General features: G+C 33.4%; 1 protein-coding gene across 1 annotated transcript; it reads right to left on the bottom strand.

The window, feature by feature from the left end:
• Window positions 1–2,836: 2,836 nt before the first annotated feature.
• On the bottom strand, window positions 2,837–4,329 carry LOC129873410 (uncharacterized). Its single transcript, XM_055948502.1, has 3 exons — window positions 3,996–4,329; window positions 3,633–3,858; window positions 2,837–3,436 (listed from the first exon to the last, which is right to left on the bottom strand). The coding sequence occupies exons 1-3, from the start codon at window positions 4,257–4,259 to the stop codon at window positions 3,000–3,002; spliced, it is 927 nt and encodes a 308-aa protein (XP_055804477.1). The 5' UTR covers window positions 4,260–4,329; the 3' UTR covers window positions 2,837–2,999.
• Window positions 4,330–20,191: the final 15,862 nt, after the last annotated feature.

The following is a 20,191-nucleotide window of genomic DNA, read 5'->3' as shown; positions in this document are numbered from 1 at the left end:
ACAATTTTTTGTAACAATTAAAAATTTTCCACCAAAATATTAATGTCTCTTCTCATTCTTGAGAAAATTTGTTCAAATCAACTTCGCCTGCTGCAACATGAGCAACCGTTTCCTTTGAATTTCGACTGCTTCTATTTGATCTTCATCTTTCTTTTTAAATTTTTTGACTTCAATAGTTTTTGATTCAGCAACCAATGTAAGTGAGCCTTTACTTTGATATTTGTTGAAACTTCAAGTGTTATTTTTATATTTTTATTAATTTATTTGAGTATAAAAATTGTTTAAATTTTTTTCATAAATACTTAATGAGAATGTTTTTTGGGGTAAGTTAAAAGGTTGTATCAATTCCTAAATAATTTTGATAATTGTACGTGAGTATTGTCTTGGTATCCTAAGAATTCTACATATTTCAAAAATATTAACTCTGTCAATAAATTGAGGATATAATAGGTAAAAAAAATTATACTTTCTTGATTTGTCAAATTTTACAAGTAAAAAAGGAAATTAAATTAGGAAATTTTTGACAAGTAAATAGAAATGAAGAGAGTAATTATCGTGATTTAGAGTATATTTTATGTAATTTTAAATAATATATGTTCTTTCATTTGTTCTAATTTATGTGATACCGATAGAGAGTCAACAATAGTTTTTATATGTTTTTAAAAATATTTTAAGTTGTTAATTATTATGATTATAGAAATTTTAGTGTAATCTTCAAATATATAATGTATTTTGAAATTTAGTATCTTATTAGATAGTGAAATATTTTATATTCTTAATGTGATTTATATTACTTTTAAGTCATTTTCAAATATATGACAAAAAAATTAAATTAATAATTATTGTGATTTATAGGAATATTAACGTAATTAATCAATATATAGCAAATTAAAAAAATAAAATAAATTAAAGCGAAAAATAATAATTTTTTGGAGTGGGCCCGGTGTGCTTTAAGCCTCTTCCATATGGTAGTAGATTCGGGGGGGGGGGGGGAATATATTTGCCAAAATCATTATTTTAGTTTTATTGAAATTGAGGCATATTGTTGTGGACTAACACACTATTGTTCCTTGTGGGGTGTTCTGATTAAACTAATCCTTGTCGGGTGTTCTGATTAAACTAATCCATGTGGGGTGTACACAACCAATTACTTATTGATTATAACACAACACAACCGATTTAGTATTTATTTAATTAGTCCAATGTTAATTAATTAGTCGCTTTTATCTTAATTAATCAATCAAGCAAAGGGAATCTTCCTATCCCCTTCCAAAAACTTCTTTCATGAAAGAAGCTCATCACAAGCAGTTCAAACAAGACTAACATATATAAGGTCAAGTTATTTAATTGTGTTGATGCGTTGTTAGTTATTAGTAAAATACCAAAATAACTTAATTATAATTAGTTCAATTATTCACCTGCTTTCATGAAATAAGCGGAAAGAAGTTTAAAATTTTGAGTTAAAGTTTAGTCCGCATAGTTTAGGTAGTTTCATTCTTTTAAGGCCAAATCCATCGGTGGGTCCCTAAAGTTGGCACCAACCAACTTTCACTTAGACATCTAAACCAGGAGATGTTCATTTTAAACACCTCAAGTAAGAGTCGAATGTGTCATCTTGACACTTTTTTGACAGTTGGCAACTCGCGTGTTTTCCACCTCTCTGAGGCGCGTAGAAGCTGTTTTTCTTAAAAAATATATTTATTTATATATTTGTTCTTCTTCTTCATTTTAACACTCCCCTTTCACCTCCATTATTAACGGTAGAAGAAGACTAGCAAGTGCCCCTAAAAAATTCCATTCTTTTTTTTTCCCTTTCTTTTTTTTGGTGTAGCTGTTTTTTTATATAAATGTCTGATTTCTCCACTTCTATGCTGCTGCCTTTGCATATGAAACACGATTTATTATCGACGAGAAGTAAAGAATGTCATACTTAACACAATTGACATAGAATAGTAACACTTCATCAAGAACTCAGATCTGCTTAAGAACAGACACTCGAAAACACAAATATGCGCTACTCTTCAAGTCATTAAACTTGTCAATCAATGTATAAGATGCCAGAATGAGGCATTAGTTTACAGCAAGTTGTTGTTAATATACATTTTTACAGTGCAACCTCGTATACGGATGAATTAATAAAAGAATTTGTAGCCAACCCCAACTAATTTGGGATTAAGGCAATACTATCTGATTGCTTGCAGTAAGCAACTTATTATAAAGAAGATTGGGGTGGGTGGGTTGGAGAAGATGACGGCGGGGTGGAGAAGGGATTGGTGTTAGGATGGGATTGGGATGAGTGGGGTTGGGAAGATGACAGGGTGGGTGGCGTTAATAATTGTTAATTTTTATTTTTTTGGATAAAAAAAATACCACTTATCATTAAATTATTGTTCATTTTTTTCTATTCAAAAGATATTATTTGATAATTATTTTTTATGCCACGTGTCTTTATTTAATTTGCTGTTTTTGACACATCAGACGAGTGTATTACACACACTTAATATATTTTGGTGATTGTCAAAAAAATATCAAAATGACACATCAGACCCTTACATTAAGTGTCTAAAATAAATATCTCCTGATTTAGGTGTCTAAGTCAAAATTGGTGTCAACTTTAAGAGACCACCGATGGGTTTTACCTTTTTTAAGGTTACGAAAGTACTGTTCACACTTTCTGCCCATGTTCAAATTTTTTTTATCGAGCTTGTTGTTCATGCATACAGAACACAGGAAAATGTGGTTGTCTCTACGCAAGCAATTTCTCATTTTATCGGAATGTAATGTATTTTTATGTCAATCCGTTAATTAAGGAATTAAAGAAACAACTCAACCGAAATTGGACATAATGGTGAACTTGCTCACATTTTGATCATGCAGTAATAACAATATTACAATTAGCTCTAACTAAATCCTAGAAAAGAAAATGAATATTAATTCAACTACATACATTACATATCGATGGATACAAACTACTGTTGTTTAAAGAGGTCCATATCCCTTCATGCTACTTCAACTGCAGTGCAATGTAAATTAGGCAAAACTTCCAACAAATCCATTGTAAGCATCGACGCCCTTGGCCGCCTTGGCAGTGGACTTGTATATTCTTCGTTTGATACAGGCAGTTTAACATTTGCTGCCGTGCGTTCAACTGTTTTAAGCCACTTAGCTTGCATGTATCTTTGTTTCCGCCATGGTGCAACATGTATTTTCTTCACCTTCATGCACTTCTTTGCCGCATTACACAAAATCTTTATTACTGACATTAACCTCTCTATTTTTCCTACAAACAATTCTGGCAGGCATTTGACTAGTCGATTGTATTCTTCGCTTGCTTTCGCTAATTCGAATTCGCTTCGAAAATTTAATTCGATAATTACCCTCACTTCTCCTTTTTTAAGGCTCGAATTGTCCACCACGTCTATGAATGTGTGTTCGCCTGTTACATGGTAACGAACAAATGTTACTTTAGGATACTCTAATAAATTATGTTTCTCTATTCTAATTTAGATGACACATTTTTTTAATTCTTCATTTTTTTTTTAAATTTTATGTCAAATCAAATAATATCACATAAATTAATCAAATGTTAATACTTATTAAATGTAAGTAAGTTTCTTTAAGATTGTAATTACCTGAGGGAATATCTGGTGAGCTCTTCCACTTAGACTTACAAATTGCTGAATTAAATCCAGCATTTTGTAGACGGTCGAACACCTCTTTCATCAGACAGTTCCGGCAGCCGTTGTCGGCCATTTTCCGGCAAGAGCAACCATTTTCCGACTGCTTTGTTTCTTTTACTGTTTCTTTAGTAATGCTTCGGATTTGTGATTCCAACGATGTTGTTCGGCATAATACAGACTGCAAACAAAAAAAATATTGAGTTAATTAAGGAGAAAATTCAGAAAATAAGAAAAATATATGTTGCCCTTAGATTTATGTAAATTAAAAAAAAGAGAACTTCGTTAGAGCGCTAGAAAATAGGAGTTGAAACTTACTTGTAAAAGTTGATGTTGATTTTCCCAAAATTGATTGTCTTCGACATTCTCTTTGTTTTCGTTTTCGTCGTCCTCGTCATCTCGGTTATTAACATAAACCTCATCGTTAATACTTTCCGGTGACGAACTTTGACCCTCCTCGTCTAGAAAGCTGAAAACGGTGTCGGAATTATTTATCGCAGGCTCACCGAAAATCTCAGTTTCCCGGTTATCCCATGTCAAAATCCGGTGACTTAGAGGTTTCCGAGCCATAACTCCGACCATTTTTGCAATCTAAATTATTTATCTAATGGGATGTAGAAAAATAAAAAGCTCTCTTAAATTATTTGTGTTTTGTGACCAATCTTAGGAACCGGCTTTTATATACCACGACCGTGCCCAAAAGCGTAGGGCCCGCAAGTCGACGTGGAATGTATACGCACATGACGCGTGGAGCCCATTTGTCCATCGTGGCATATAATCATTCGTTAGAGTAAATCGCAAGTCTAAAAGGCTACACCAAGACAGCATGGATACACGTCAGTCTAAGGTCAATTATTTCTCAAATTTTCATCTTTTCTATTTTCATTTCCTATTTTTTGTTTTTTTCTATAATTTTCATTACCTATTTTTGTTTATGGATATACTCGAATATTCTTGGTAATATTTTTATTCAATTATATTCGGATATCCTATCCTAATCCCGTAGGATGTTGGCCTACCAAAGAGACTGAACAGAAAGGTGGCGAACATGTGGAGCCATGTTATTTTGATGTTTATCGAGATGTTTTTCAATAAAATGGGAATATACAATATAATATGCTCCGAAATTTGATGTACTTTAGTATAGTTTATAAGCACCCAGGCCCGACTTAGTAGCTTATTTAGAATTGGTAATTTAGTTTTAATTATATGAAATTTTGAGAAATAATTGACCTGGGAATGGGTAATTTAGTTTTATAAGTACTAAAAAAGTTATGAAAGAACTAACAAAAAAAATTGATCCTTAATAAAAGTTAGAACGGAATTGAAACTAGCTTTTTAGCTCATTCAGTTCAACCCATCATTCGATGGATACTTTATCCATTTAACGTTAAAATCATTTGATAGAATGTATAAATAAAAAAATAATGCATGTATTAATTTTATATAATTACTAATGCATGCAAGATAATTATATCTTTTTTCAGAACTTTCAGAGGAATTCGTAATTACAATTTTTCGAGTGGGCACGGAATATATAAAACATGAAACAACACATCACTATTAATTGTGGTACCGATATGAAAATAATGCTTATCGAGATGATGTAGGTCCAACTTACCCACCCCCACCTAACCAACAAACCAACCAAATAATTGATTGAGGAAGAAGGATCTGATCGCTGCATATACGCGGCGGCGAGCCAATGGTTTTTGGTTATCGCCGATACTTGTTGCATTTTGGCCATTTGCATCTTCAATTATTTGGACTGAGTCATTCTCAATTATTCAAATCCATAAAATATAAAATATATTAAGTGAATTTTTTTTGTCCTTTCATTTATTGATATTTTTTATTTTTTAGAAGATAAATCACACTATTTTTAAAGTTATATTTATGATTTTATAAAGAAAAATAGCGGAAAGTATGATTCAAATTATTTCTTTGTCAAATTATGTCTTTGAATATTTTTTTTAATATGTGTGCATTGTCTCAAAAAATTATTTAATATGGAATGGAGGGAGTAATAATTATGTTTTGACACTTTAAGGAATCATTCTAAGAATTCAAAAATTCGTAAAATTAATATCACAACTTTATCTTTAATTTGCTGGGATGACAATTTAATTTCTTATATGATCTTATAAATCCTAATCTTTTGAATTACTTTTAAAGTAAACTTAGGCTTAAGATTATTATATTATTTTTTATAAATATTCTCACAGCGCAAGGAGGTGTTTGTGTTATCACGTTTATCTTGAAATAAAAATTAGATAAGTGTTAAAAATACGTTTAAATTATCCATTTTTTTTAGTTTCATTTCTAAATTATTGAAAGTGTGAGTTTCATATCTAGACTATCAGTTGAGTAATACAACTCAGTGATGTGTGTAATCATATCTAGACTATCAGTTGAGTAATACAACTCAGTGATGTGTGTAATGCATTCTCTCTATTTTTTGCAAAAATTTTGCCACATGACATTCTACATGGATAAAATATTACACTTTGATAAAAATTAAATAAACTATTAATATTAATTAAAAGTTAAAGACTAAAGTATTTTTAGACCCCAAAAAACAATTTTTAAAAAATTAAATTTAAAATATTTTTTCTCACCGACTCCACTGCCTCCCCCTCCCCCACGCCCCACCCTCCGTGTAATCACCCGTTAGGTCATTTTGAAAATGAGTCCTCCTCCTTTCATACGAGACCCTTCCCGTAAAATTTTAATGGGTTATTTGGACTATTCGATAACTTTGGTTAATTAGTTGAGGAATACTTTTAGAGAATTAATTTAATTGATAGGCTAAAGTGTTAATTTATTTAATACCCTATACCACTTTTCTTATATTTATTAAAATAGGTTAGTAGAATTTATAAAGTTTAATACATAATTAGTTTGGAAAAGGAAAAAAAATAATAAAAGAAAAGATTTTTTTTTTATATATATATATATACATATAATCTGATGGCCTAATGCCATCAAATGTAACGAGAAGAAAGAAAAGAACAAAACAGCGACGCCGACGAACACAAAAAAAGGGAGAAAAAAAATACGGAGGAAGAAAAAAAAAGGGGGAAAAGAAAAATAAAGGAGAAGAGAAAAATAAGGATTTTCATTCCAAAGCGTCAAGGTAATTATTCTCATCCTTTCAATTAAATTTTTATGCGATTATGAATTTTTTTTAGGGTATATTGGTGGAGAAAATAATGCTAAAATAAGAAAATATAACCCTAGGGTTCTTCACATAAAATCTTGATTTGGGGGTCGAATAATGATCCGTTTTAGCTGAAATTTGATATGTGGGTTTATTTTATCATGAGTGAACATAATCGGAAAGAAAATTTCAGATTTGATTTCAATGACATAAAATGAGTTAGTTCCCGAATTTTGATATATTGAGATAGATAATTAAATATTAGGTATATTATATTTTATGAATTCCATTAAATTTATGATATTGGGGAAATTAGAACCTAACCCTAGGCTTAAAAATTTGGAAATATAAGAGTTGACATGTTATTTGACATCAACATTAGGAACTTGATTATAGATTTGGGTAGGTTTTGGGTCTAGGCTAGACATATAATAATATGAGTGTTGTTAGTTTCGAAATCTTATTGTGGTTATTTATTTGATTAGATTATACTTATTTGGAGGCCCAACGAAAAGAGAAGGCTCAAGTACCGGAGTAATTGCTTGATTAATTAAGGCAAGTAAATTTTTAAATCTCAATTTAAGATTTTAGATGCTTGTATTTTCGTGTTATGTGTACTGGGGAGTAATGGAAATTGGACTGGGTTATTGATTGTATGATTGACCTTAAAAATGGGGATGAAGGGTATAAAATGGTGATTTAATGACATGTATTGGTGAAATTGTTATGATTATGGGTTTATTTTGGACATGTGAAATGACTATGTTGATGTGAGATAGAAAAAAAAATATTATTGTTGTCATGTTATTATCGTGAATTATATGAACATGAATTGATTGCATTGGTTCTGACATATTGTGTTGAGATTGAAAATGATATAAAACAAAAGGGGTCGGGCCACACGCTCCGTGGCAGGTATTATGAAATAAAGGGGTCGGACCACACGTCCGTGGCAGGATATATATATATTGAGGGGATGGGCCACACGCTCCGTGGCAGGTTACATGGACAGAAATGTCCCCCATGGGTTGCGAACTGTAATTCAGCGGATGTGTACCGATAGGACAGACATGAATCATCTCATTGCATTGCATCGCATTTTATTGATATTTATGAATTCGTGTTTACCCCTTTATTGCTCGGTATATGCTGAACTTGACTTGATATGATTCATTGATGAGACTATTGATGAATATTCGTGGACTGTATTACTGTTATTATTGTACAAGTGTAGAGTTTAGCTGGTTTTATGCAGGTTGTAGTTAAGGAGGTTCGGTTGGGAGGACAGGAGTACGTGTGTCTATTGAGCTTTGCTTAGTTTTAGTTGTCCACTTGCTGAGTACCGTGTTGTTTGGTATTCACCCCTTGCTTCTACAGTTGTGTAGGTTGTGAGCCCGGACTTGTTTGATCTCCTAGTGTTTCCACCACATTCGAGGCTATCATTTTGAGTGTTGAGGTAGCTGTTATATCCATCTAGCGGACACCTCTTACTCTTTTATTATGTTTTAGTCCTACTCTAGAGACAAAGACATTGTAACTGTATTTTCTTTCTTACTTCGGTAATTTATTAGTGGCTTGTAGACGTGACAATCAGTCTTGGGGGATTTTGAGATTATTTATTTGTTTTTGACTAAGTTAAACCTTGTTTTATCTCAATTACTTCCGCATTTACTTTTCGTTGAGTTTTAGACTGACTTATCTCGGTGGGTTCAGATGAGCGTCATCACACCCGAATTTGGGTCATGACACTCCGATAATCCCCATCCTTTTATTTTTTTAAAATTTATTTTATAAAATATTTTTAAAAAATTAATACTTCATCCTCTCTCCCACTTCTTTTTTTAAAAAAATATTATTATTATTTTTATTTTTTTAAAAAATAATTTAAATATGTTATTGACACTTATCTCAATAAAAATTGATCTGAACTAACTTGCAAGTTGCAGGTGGAGTTGGCCCCAATCCATTTTTTTGAGACAAACAATTGGAAGCAATTCCAAGAGAAGGTTGACCGGAAGGTACAAGTCAATCACTTTCACCATACATTTCTTCTGACGTGGAATAATGCTGGCGAAAACTGACACTTCATATATCAAAAACTTCACTAGGTTTGATCATAAATTTTTCAAAAAAAATCTTCAACTATCTCTGATCAATATTTGGAGGTTTCGGGACTTTAATACATAAAACTTTTAAAAAAAATTCTGATAAAATGCATAACCCAACACAATTTCAAAATTTATAACGAAACATGCTTCTTTTTTTTTCCTGATGTCTAGGTTATCTATGTTTTGGAAAAAGTCGGATATCCTTTCCGGATCGCTTTGAATTTGGCCTCATAATGAAGACCTTCTCATATCAACATATATATTTTTAAAATTGACATCCATTAACTGAAACATGTGTTCAGTTACGTTCTATAAACATCCATTTTAATGTCACGTTATAATCGAATTAGATTATTTTAGATTTTTAATTAGTTTTCATGTAGTGGCAACCAATTCAACACGAAATTTGGACAAAACATTTATGACTTGAAAGCTGGCAGATATTGAAGTCCATATGCAGTTGCTGTTCGCCGCGCCTTCCAGCTTAGCATATCTCTAGGATCGACATCTTTGAATGTGACACAAACGTATATAATGAACCTTAATTATCTTTTCTTATACACGTTTCATACGCACGATCGAGGTTAGAAAATATGGCTGGCCTGTGATGTCAACACGAAACTAAAAGAGTATTCTACCTTTACAACTCTTATCATGAAATACAGTTCTAATTTTTGTTATGCCATTACCATGTCGGTTCGATTTGATTTTATATAGTATCGATTTAATTTATTAATATTGGATTTTCAAATATAATAAATCAATAATTAAAATAATAAGATATTTTTTTATTGATTTTCAATTTATCGATTTTGATTTTTAATGATTCGATTTTCGGTTTAACCAATAAGAAAAATGTTCATAAAACAATTATATGACTTTTTCAATAATTTGACGTGACAAGACAATAACGTATCTTTACGGAATGCTCATAAAATAGATTCAGTAGTAACCAATATGAAAAAAACTACAAAAGTGCAACACAAATAAAAGAACTAAAACAGTAATGTTAATTGAAGGTTAAAAGCAAAGATAGTAATCAATAAGACTTGACACAACCCTTAAGAAAAAAATAATTATAAGTGTTTTTGACTAATATATCTATTATTAATTATTTAATTTTTATCTATATATGTATCTCTTAATACTAGAATAATTAATGCTAAAGGCAAAGTTGAAAAAAGATAATTATTTCTCTCTTGATTATTTAAATTGACAATTATTTTGGAACAAGTATTTTTAATATACATGACAAGTATAAAGGAATGGAGGGAGTAATATTTAATATTTATGTAGGGTAAAGTAGTAAATCAAATATGTTTTAATGGGTTATTGATTTACCCAATAATCCAATATTAAAAATCAATATCAAATCAACGATCCGATAATTTTTTTTATAAAATCATTAAAATTTCATTAACTCAATAATTCAATAGCAATAACCTAACAATATTTTCTTAGTTTTGATTTTTACACATCCATATTACATCACTTTCTTCATCCTCCCCCCCCCCCACCCCCCCCACCCCCACACCCCCACACACACTTTCCTTATTAATCCCTTTTAATTTCTCCGATAGAATAGTATGCAGTTATACGTCGAATTTCTGATGTAAATCTCGGACTCGATTTCCATTTTTTTACAAATGAAATTTACATAAAGTACTAATACTACAAATGACAATCGTTAAAGTAATTATAATATTTTTAAAATTGTCTGAACAAATTATAGTACTAAAAGAATAACTTTTAAAATCCCCTGTACTCTAAAAAACTTTATTTTGTAAAAGGCCGATCTAGTTGAAAATAGATTTCTGAAATTTCTTTTCCGACCAATCAAAAGAAGTTCAAGTTTTATCCTCCTAGCTCCTTAATTAGCAAACGCCCTACTTAAGTTCTTATGTCTTAAGCTGACTATACTAATATGTTTTCAATCTGTGCTACTAAAATACTTAGAGCAATAACGTTACAGAAATACGTAAGAAACGGCATAGTTTAAAGTATATTTTCAAAATCAGAAAGTTAAAAACCTATAAAGAAAATAGATACAGTAATAAATCAGAAAAAATATCGAAAAGAAGAAAATTGAGTCCACTAAATATACAGTATGTCTTTAAGGAAATTTATTGTCCTCTAGTATCTGAGGTTAATATAATATATCCTCCCAAATATAACTATTTTCCTCCCAATGTATTAGTACCTAAAACAACGGTGTTAGCGAACCACTCAATCGTACTTAATAAAGTGCATTGATCAAAACCCAAGCCCAAGCTGAGTGACGACGAATGCGCGAGAGGTCCTCTTTCCAACCCTTTTAACAACAAGTAAAAGTGTTTCTTAATTAAACACTTAAATATTTCTTTTGGCCACCACCAATGAGAGAGAAATAATTTTCATTAAAGCATAGGAAACGTTTCATATTCTCTCCTTTCATATTGCTTGTATTTCCCGTTATTCTTACTACCCAACAATATTCTATTCCTAATTAAGGATCAAAATTATCATTGAATATTGTAAAATAACTACCTTCTTCATCGAGGATATAAATTTTCCTTCTAAAATTACATTCACCTTGAAGAATGATGTAGTTGGCAAGCCTAATATTAGAATTCGAGTGGAGAAGGACAACTTCATATTAAATCTTGGCTAAATTTTATTTGATTGCTTCTAGTTTTATGAATTTTAAAAATTTTTATAAACAAATGTGATAAATAGCAACCCTTCTCCTTTTTCTTTCCTTTTATTTTTGATAAGTTAGAGGGTAATAATATGCCCTCATTCCTACTTTTACACTGCAGAGGTCAGGTTTCACCCTCTCTATGTTTCTTTAGCTTTATCTATTGACCCCCTTCGAGGAAGCCTTCGGGAAAAAAAAATCCTAATTAATTATCTGCAAAAAGATAAGATAAATAACGTTCTCGTGTAGATTTTTTTGTTAATGATTATTACAACTATAGACAGATCCACCAAATTAATGTACAATAATGTCTTTAATTTACTAAAAACTTTTAACCCTCTTGTTCTGAAATAGACTTCTGAACTAACATAAAAATCTCTATATACCTGCCACCATGGTATGATAGAAAGTGAAATTGACTATACACCATCCTTATCTTCTACCGTTCATTAATCAACGTGCGACAAGAAATTTAGTGAGTGGTATAGAAAATTTTCTATACGCTGTGCAAAAATTGAATCGATCAATAAATTAAATTGAAAAAATTATTATTGGGTAATTGATATTAGTTTATTAGATTAATGGGGTTTTAATAGTTTTATAAAAAAAATTATTAGTTATTGGTTCGATATTGATTTTTAATATTGGGTTATTGGATAAATCGATAACCCATTAAGACAATAATAATTTACTACTTTACCTTTAAATAAATATTAAATATTAATATCAATACCTTATTGATTACTATCTTTGCCCTTTAGCCTTCAAGTCATACTATTGTCCTAGTCCTTTTATTTGTTTGCACTTATAGAGTTATTTTCATGTTAGTCACTATTGTTTCTATTTTATGAGCATTCCGTAAAGTTATATTATGATCTTGTCATGCCAAATTATTGGAGAAATCATATAATTATTTTATGAGCATTTTCTTATTGGTTAAACCGAAAATCGAATCGTTAAAGATCAAAACCGATAAAGCGAAAATTGATAAAAATATCTTATTAATTTAGCATATTTTAAAATCAAAAATCGATAAACTAAATCGATAATACATCAATCAAATCGAATCGATCGAATACACACTCTAACCGCATATGGAGTTTAAATTATATATACAGCGCGTGGTAAATTTATTAAATTATTGTTTATAATGTGAGATTGTAAATTAAAAAATAAAATTAGTTATATACTCTAATAAATAAATATTCGGACACATATTCACAATGCAATAGGTTTAAGGAAGTCAGATGCAAGATTACCTAAGGGAAATACTTACTCGTAACGAAATGAATTTTTTATTTTTTTTTAACTATAGAAGTATAGATAAGATAAGATAGAATTAATGAATAGATACATATGACTTAAAAGTATTTTTACATTTATTAGACGAGTAGTGCCGGCACAACTCTCTGTCCCATTCAAATAAGTATTGATCAGATATACACACTTTACACTCATGTTACTTCTAAAGCTCCACGTAGCAAATATCTAATCTTCTTTTTAAGGTTTTCTTCAATTAATTCCTACGAGTGTTATTTTGGCTTTTATCGAACAAGGCGTACTACTCTTTCATATCAATCTTTATTAGTTTGTTTTTATGTTCACACTTAATTAGTCAATGTAAATTTGATTTCTCCGATGAAAATAACATATAATTGTTTCTCTGTGGGACTCTGGAATTAATTAATTGCAAGTTTAATCAATTCTCAGAAATAATTTTATTTCTGTATTAAAACTCCAAAGTTTTATATGTACAGACATTGAGTATAAAATAATAAACCATTTTAGCTTCTAATTTTGATAGAGTAATATGTCTTAAGGAATTTAGGGGTTGTCCTGTTATTTGTTATAGGGATGATGAAAGAATTCCTAGCGAATTTACAAATTAAGCTTATGAAGTTCAAATTTCAGCAATTAATATGAATTTTTCACAGAAAAAAAATTGTATTTTGTTGTAACCATTGATATAAAGATATGATATTTGAGCTTAACTCAATCCCCAAAGCTAGCTCATGAGGCGAGTTTGTCCAAGTTCATATAAGAAGATCAATCTCTCATTCCATTACGGTTCTAGTGGGACTTCTTAACACTTCCTCGCACTCCCAGATCTCAACTGGAGCATGAACACTTATAAAAGGGAGTCTAAACATCGTTGAACAATAAATTAGGAGCTGACTCAGATACCATTTAAGATATGACATGTGGGTCTAACTTAATTTTAAAAGCTAGCTCATAAGGGGATGTTTGTCTAAGTCCATATAAGAAGACCAATTTCTCATCAATCTAACTCTTAACAATCGAGACGAATAGAATATTATCAGTCGAAAGAGATATGATACTCATGGTACCTTTTAGGGGTCGTTTGGTAGGATAATAAGATTACTATTAAATAGAGTGTATTAATAATACTTGCATTAGTAATGTTTGCATTAGTTATGCTTGTATTATTTTTTATGAATTGTTTGAGTTGATGTATTGCCCTTCACAAATATAATGGAAAAAATGTAAAAAAAAAGTTTTGAAGAACAATTAAGCCTTTAACCATGTTAATATATGAATTAAATATTATCGCATTTCTTATTAATACCATGAATTTTCATGTATTAGTAATACACTAAACGAAACTTGATATTTGGACCAACTACCAAAACTGGGCCTAAATTCTTGAGTTCAACGGACACATATCTCTTTTAGGAATGGTGAATTGACGAAAATTAAAAGTGGGCCGGGTGTACAAAATGGGCCACTAACTACTTAGTTAAGATTGTACTCTGTATGTTGGGCCACCAACATGATCCAGTTAGCTACATTGATCAGGACTATTGAAAGAGCTTTTTCATTAGAATCATACTTCTACTTAAAAAGCAACTTTAATGCTAATCGTCTGTCTTTGGAATCTTATTAGTACTTCATTGAATATTACAGCAGCTGTTGATGGAAAGTGCCCCACATCGGATTGGATTTTTTTTTTTCTTTATAAGGCTGGGGCAATTATTCTTTCTCTGAGTTATATTTTGTAGACGTCGACATAATATTTGAGTCAGACCCATTGAGTCCGATGTGGCGCTCCTGCACTGTGGGGTGGGGGTTGTGTGAATATTCCGACAATCAGTTATATAAAAATATGAAGTTGAGTATATCTAAAATATTTTTATTCAAGGCAAAATCATATTAAATTCAATTTAACTGAGGACTCAATAACTAAATATTAATCTTAAGTATTTTAATTTTTTAAATTTTCTTTATAGTCGTCACGTCACTAAATGGGTACCAAAAATTATACATCTCAAGAATGATAATCATAAAAGCAAACTGAGTGACTTTTGATAGATAGAATAAAGTTATGATAACTCCAGCAGTGGAGTTTAACCTGAAGATGCCTGAAGAAAACGTGAAGAAGAGAGGAAGAGAATGTACAGAGAAGAGAAGAAGAAGACGTCTGAAGGTTGAAGAGAAAAGAGAGAAAAGAGAGAAGGAAGAGAGAATAGGTATAGAGAGAGAGAAAATATCTTGTTAAGAATGAATTGTGACCTTTCATTATTTTGGTGCATGTATATATACATGTATTTCTGAAATTGTACAAGTATAGTATTTTCTACTCATACCAACTATACTAACTACTTTGTAACTGAATCCTAACAACTTTATAACAACCAATTACTATCTCTAACAATATTTCAACCAACCCTAACAACTCTTCAATACATGAAAGCTTGCTATGTCAACACTCCTCCTCAAGCTCATGGTTTGAAGAGATTCATCATCCCAAGCTGATTCAGTAAATGTTGATGTTGAAACTTTCCCAGGCTTTTGGTAAGTATATCAGCTAGTTGGTCCTTTGTGTGTACGAAATTAGTTTTCAGCATTCCTTGGCATATTCTTTCCCTTACAAAGTGACAATCTATATCAATATGCTTGGTTCTTTCATGAAATATTGGATTTGCAGAAATCTGAATAGCAGCTTTGCTGTCACAGAACATGTTAACAGGTAATTCAATTTGTACTCCCAGTTCTTTAAACAGACTTACCAACCATGTGATCTCAGCTGCACAGTTGGCCATGCTTCTAAACTCAGCTTCTGCTGAACTTCTGGAAACTGTCTCTTGTTTCTTAGATTTCCAAGAGATTAGTGATCCTCCAAACTTCACTAGGTATCCAGTGACAGATCTTCTTGTTTCCAGACAAGCACCCCAATCTGAATCACAGTAGGCAGTCAGTGTATCTGTGCATTTAGAAGACATTAGTAGCCCAAGGCCAGGTGCTTCCTTGAGATACCTTACCACTCTCAATGCTGATTCCATATGTGACTGCTTGGGATTGTGCATGTATTGGCTCAGCACCTGAACTGGGAAGGCTATATCTGGCCTGGTCATGGTGAGGTACAGGAGTCTTCCCACAAGTCTTTGGTACATTTCAGGCTGCTTCAGTAGCTGGTCATCCACTCTGCCTTCAGGTGAAATGTGTTCATCATATCTCACTGATGTAAGTTTCTTATTCTGTTCTAATGGTGTTCCTGCAGGTTTAGCTCCTCCTAGCCCACATTCAGCAATCAGTTCCAGTGCATACTTTCTCTGAGACATGTGAATTCCTTGACTGGATCTAGCACATTCAATGCCTAGAAAGAACTTCAACTCACCTAAGTCTTTCATTTTGAATTGCTTTTGTAGGCCTCTTTTTGTGTCCTCTACTAGTCCAGTGTTGCTACCTGTAACTAGTAAGTCATCCACATAAACTAGCACAATAAGTATATCACCATCAACTTGCCTGGTGAATAGGGAGTAGTCATAGTGGCTTTGATGGAATCCCAGCTTCAGTAAGGCTTCAGTCAGCTTCAAGTTCCACTGTCTGGGGGCTTGTTTGAGTCCATATAAGGACTTGTGGAGTTTGCAGACCTTAGTATTGGACTCCCCCTGTCTAGCAAACCCATCAGGAACAGTCATGTACACCTCTTCTAGCAAGTCCCCATTGAGAAAGGCATTGTGGACATCCATTTGGTGAATAAGCCACCCCCTGGAAGCAGCAAGGGCCACAATAGCCCTGACAGTGACCATCTTGGCAACTGGACTGAAAGTTTCAGTGTAGTCCAGACCTTCTTGTTGGTTGAACCCTTTGGCCACCAGCCTTGCTTTCAGCCTCTCAACTTCACCTGTGGATTTATACTTGACTTTGTACACCCACTTACAGCCAATGGGTCTCTTGTCAGGAGGCAAATCAACTAGGGACCAGGTGTGGTTAGCCTCCAAAGCATCAATTTCCTCCTGCATGGCTTGAACCCACTGAGGATCAAGTGAGGCAGCTTTGAAGGAGTTAGGTTCAGTGATGGCTGAGTAAGCAGCTAGGCAAGAGCTGTAGGAGGGAGATATATGGGAATAGGATATATGGGCTGCAATAGGATAGGAGCAAGAATTGCCTGTGGAAGTAGTGATAAAGTCTTGAAGCCAAGATGGTGGCTTACTGGGTCTGGAGGACTTTCTGGGAGGAACAGAAGATGGGGGAGGCTGAGAGTTTAGCTCAGGAGGTACTGTTGGAGTTAAAGATTGGGAAATGGGATCTGAGTGTGGCTGTGAGGAGTCTAGAAGTGTAAGTACTGGAAAAAGTGGATTAGAGGAAACTTGGACATCCTTGAAAGGAAAAATGTCTTCTTTGAACACTGCATGTCTATTCACAAAAAAGGATTGAGAGTGGAGATCATATAGGATATACCCCTTTTTGGATGAGGAGTACCCCATTAGGACAGCTGGTATAGCTCTAGGAGAGAATTTGTCAAGAGCATGAGGGGCTGTGGCATAACAAAGACAACCAAATACCTTAATGTGAGCTAAGGAAGGAGCATGCTGATGAAGCATTTCAAATGGTGTTTTGTACTGAAGAAGTTTTGAGGGGATTCTATTGAGGAGGTAGACTGCAGTAGTGACACACTCACCCCAGAATTTTAAGGGTACAGCAGACTGGAACCTTAGTGCTCTGGCCATCTCCAGGATAGTCCTATGCTTCCTCTCAGCAACTCCATTTTGTTGAGGAGTATAGACACAAGAGGTTTGATGAAGAATGCCAAGTGTAGACAGCATGTTCTGGAATGCAACACTGAGGAACTCACAGCCATTATCAGTTCTCAGGGTCTTCACAGTTGTGGAGAATAAGTTTTGAACCTGTGTGAAAAAATTTCTTAACACAACAATTGTGTCAGACTTAGAGGCTATAAGAAAAATCCAAGTAAACCTGGAGTAATCATCAACTACAGTTACAAAATATTTCTTTCCATCATGAGTGGATACCCTGTAGGGACCCCAAATGTCACAGTGAACAAGTTCAAATACAGCATATGACACATGAGAGCTTACAGGGAAAGGAAGCTTAGTCTGCTTAGCAAGTGGACAAACTGTACAAGTAGAATGTTCTTTATCTAGAACCTCAATACTAGATGATTTCTTTATTATATCTACAGGTATATGACCTAGCCTTAGATGCCACAGATTAGCCTTTTCAGCTGGAATGACATTACTACTTGTGGAGTTTGCAGGAGCTATATCTTGAAGCTGATTTGCACAACCATTGACTTCTGCCTTTAGAATGCCTTCCTTCAGAATGTAGAGTCCTTGATCCTCTTTACCAATCCCCTTGACCTGACCACTGAAGAGGTCCTGGAAAACACAGAAGTCAGGGAAGAAGGCTGCCATACATTTGAGCTCTTTGGTGAGTTGTGACACAGACAGGAGATTACATTTGAAGTCAGGAACAAATAGAACATTGCTAATAGATTGATTCCCAAGAATATGAGTACTACCAACATGTGAAACTGAAACTGTATTTCCAGTGGGTAGCATTACTTGTCTTCTCTCAGATGGTGGTACAGTGTGAAATTCAGTTAGAAGTTCAGTCTTAGAAGTCATATGATTTGTTGCTCCAGTGTCAACTATCCAACTTTTGTCTACATATTTAGATACTAAAGCAGATATAGTACTACCTGCTGTAGCTGCTTTAGCTGAGTGTTCTCCTCCATTTTCACCTCCTTTGGCCAGCATTTGTAATATCTGATGATACTGGTCTTGTGTGAAGAAAGCTTTAGGTGTAGATGTGTCAACCTGTGAATTTCCACATTGATTAACTTCAGCTTGATTGGCATATGAACTGGAGTTAAACTGTTCCCTCTTCTTCTTTGATTTCCACCCAACCGGATATCCTTTCACTTTAAAGCATTGTTCCTTGGAGTGTCCCCTGTAACCACATACCTCACATACAATAATTGACTTCTGGAATTTTTGTGACTTGTTTTGGTCGTTATAGTGTCCCCTTCCTGGAGTGCCATCACCTCCTGGTTGATGGCCAAAACTGCCTCCTTGATTAGTGCCATTTCCTCCTTTTTTACTGAATAGAGCAGTGTATTCAACTGTTCCAGAATTAACACTTTCATGACCTGTACTTGCTAGGTTTCTTTGGCTTTCATGATCTACTATCAGAGAATAGGCCTTGTTTAGATTAGGTAAGGGAGTTTGCATCAATATCTGACCTCTTGCAGCTGAATACGACTCATTTAGTCCCATAAGGAACTCAAGCAACCTCTGGTATTCAAAGTGTTCTTGGAATCTTTTTGATTCAGCACACGAGCACCCTGGGCATGGCATGATGGAGTCAAATTCATTCCACAGTCCTCTTAGATGAGTGTAGTACTCTGTAACAGTCATAGTTCCTTGAGTGAAACTATGAATGTCCTTGTGCAGTTGGAAGACATGTGCACCGTTAATTTTGTCAAATCTTTCTTTTAAATCACTCCATACCTTGTGTGCATCACCAACATAGACAATACTACACAATAAGCTGGGTGCAACCGCATTCATTATCCACGATAGGACTACAGCATTACATTTTTCCCACATATCAAACATCTCAGGGACAAACTGATCCTTAGGAAATCTTCCATCTACGAAACCTAATTTACCTTTCCCTAGGAGTCCGATCCTCATAGATCTACTCCAGATAGCATAGTTCTCGGAGCCGGTAAGCTGTAAAGAGATTAGGGAGCTACCTGGTGTGTCGTTCGGATGGAGATAAAGGGGATGATTGTGACCTATATTCGGAACTTCATAGCTGGTTGGACCAGCTGTTGCATGTGCTCCGTTTAGGTTCGCACCTCCGATTTCCATGGAATCTGATGTAGCTTAAGTTTTATACACCTTGACTGAAAGCTTGAACTTTAGATCGCTAGTTGGTCTCTTCTTCTAGTTTCTCGCGATTGGGCTTCTTCTACCTTATGATCCATGAAGGCTCTGATACCATGATAACTCCAGCAGTGGAGTTTAACCTGAAGATGCCTGAAGAAAACGTGAAGAAGAGAGGAAGAGAATGTACAGAGAAGAGAAGAAGAAGACGTCTGAAGGTTGAAGAGAAAAGAGAGAAAAGAGAGAAGGAAGAGAGAATAGGTATAGAGAGAGAGAAAATATCTTGTTAAGAATGAATTGTGACCTTTCATTATTTTGGTGCATGTATATATACATGTATTTCTGAAATTGTACAAGTATAGTATTTTCTACTCATACCAACTATACTAACTACTTTGTAACTGAATCCTAAC

The sequence above is a fragment of the Solanum dulcamara genome, chromosome 11 (assembly GCF_947179165.1).
Source record: "Solanum dulcamara chromosome 11, daSolDulc1.2, whole genome shotgun sequence".
NCBI lineage: Eukaryota > Viridiplantae > Streptophyta > Magnoliopsida > Solanales > Solanaceae > Solanum > Solanum dulcamara.
The sequence above is the reverse complement of the archived record's forward strand: the minus strand, read 5'-3'. Positions and strand labels throughout refer to the sequence as shown.

Excerpts from the sequence above, each read along its gene's own strand:
- LOC129873410 (XM_055948502.1), bottom strand. The coding sequence starts at position 4,259 with ATGGTCGGAGTTATGGCTCGGAAACCTCTAAGTCACCGGATTTTGACA. Across the intron at positions 3,859-3,995 it reads ATCAACATCAACTTTTACAA|TCTGTATTATGCCGAACAAC; the intron begins GTAAGTTTCAAC and ends TTTTGTTTGCAG. Across the intron at positions 3,437-3,632 it reads CTCACCAGATATTCCCTCAG|GCGAACACACATTCATAGAC; the intron begins GTAATTACAATC and ends ACCATGTAACAG.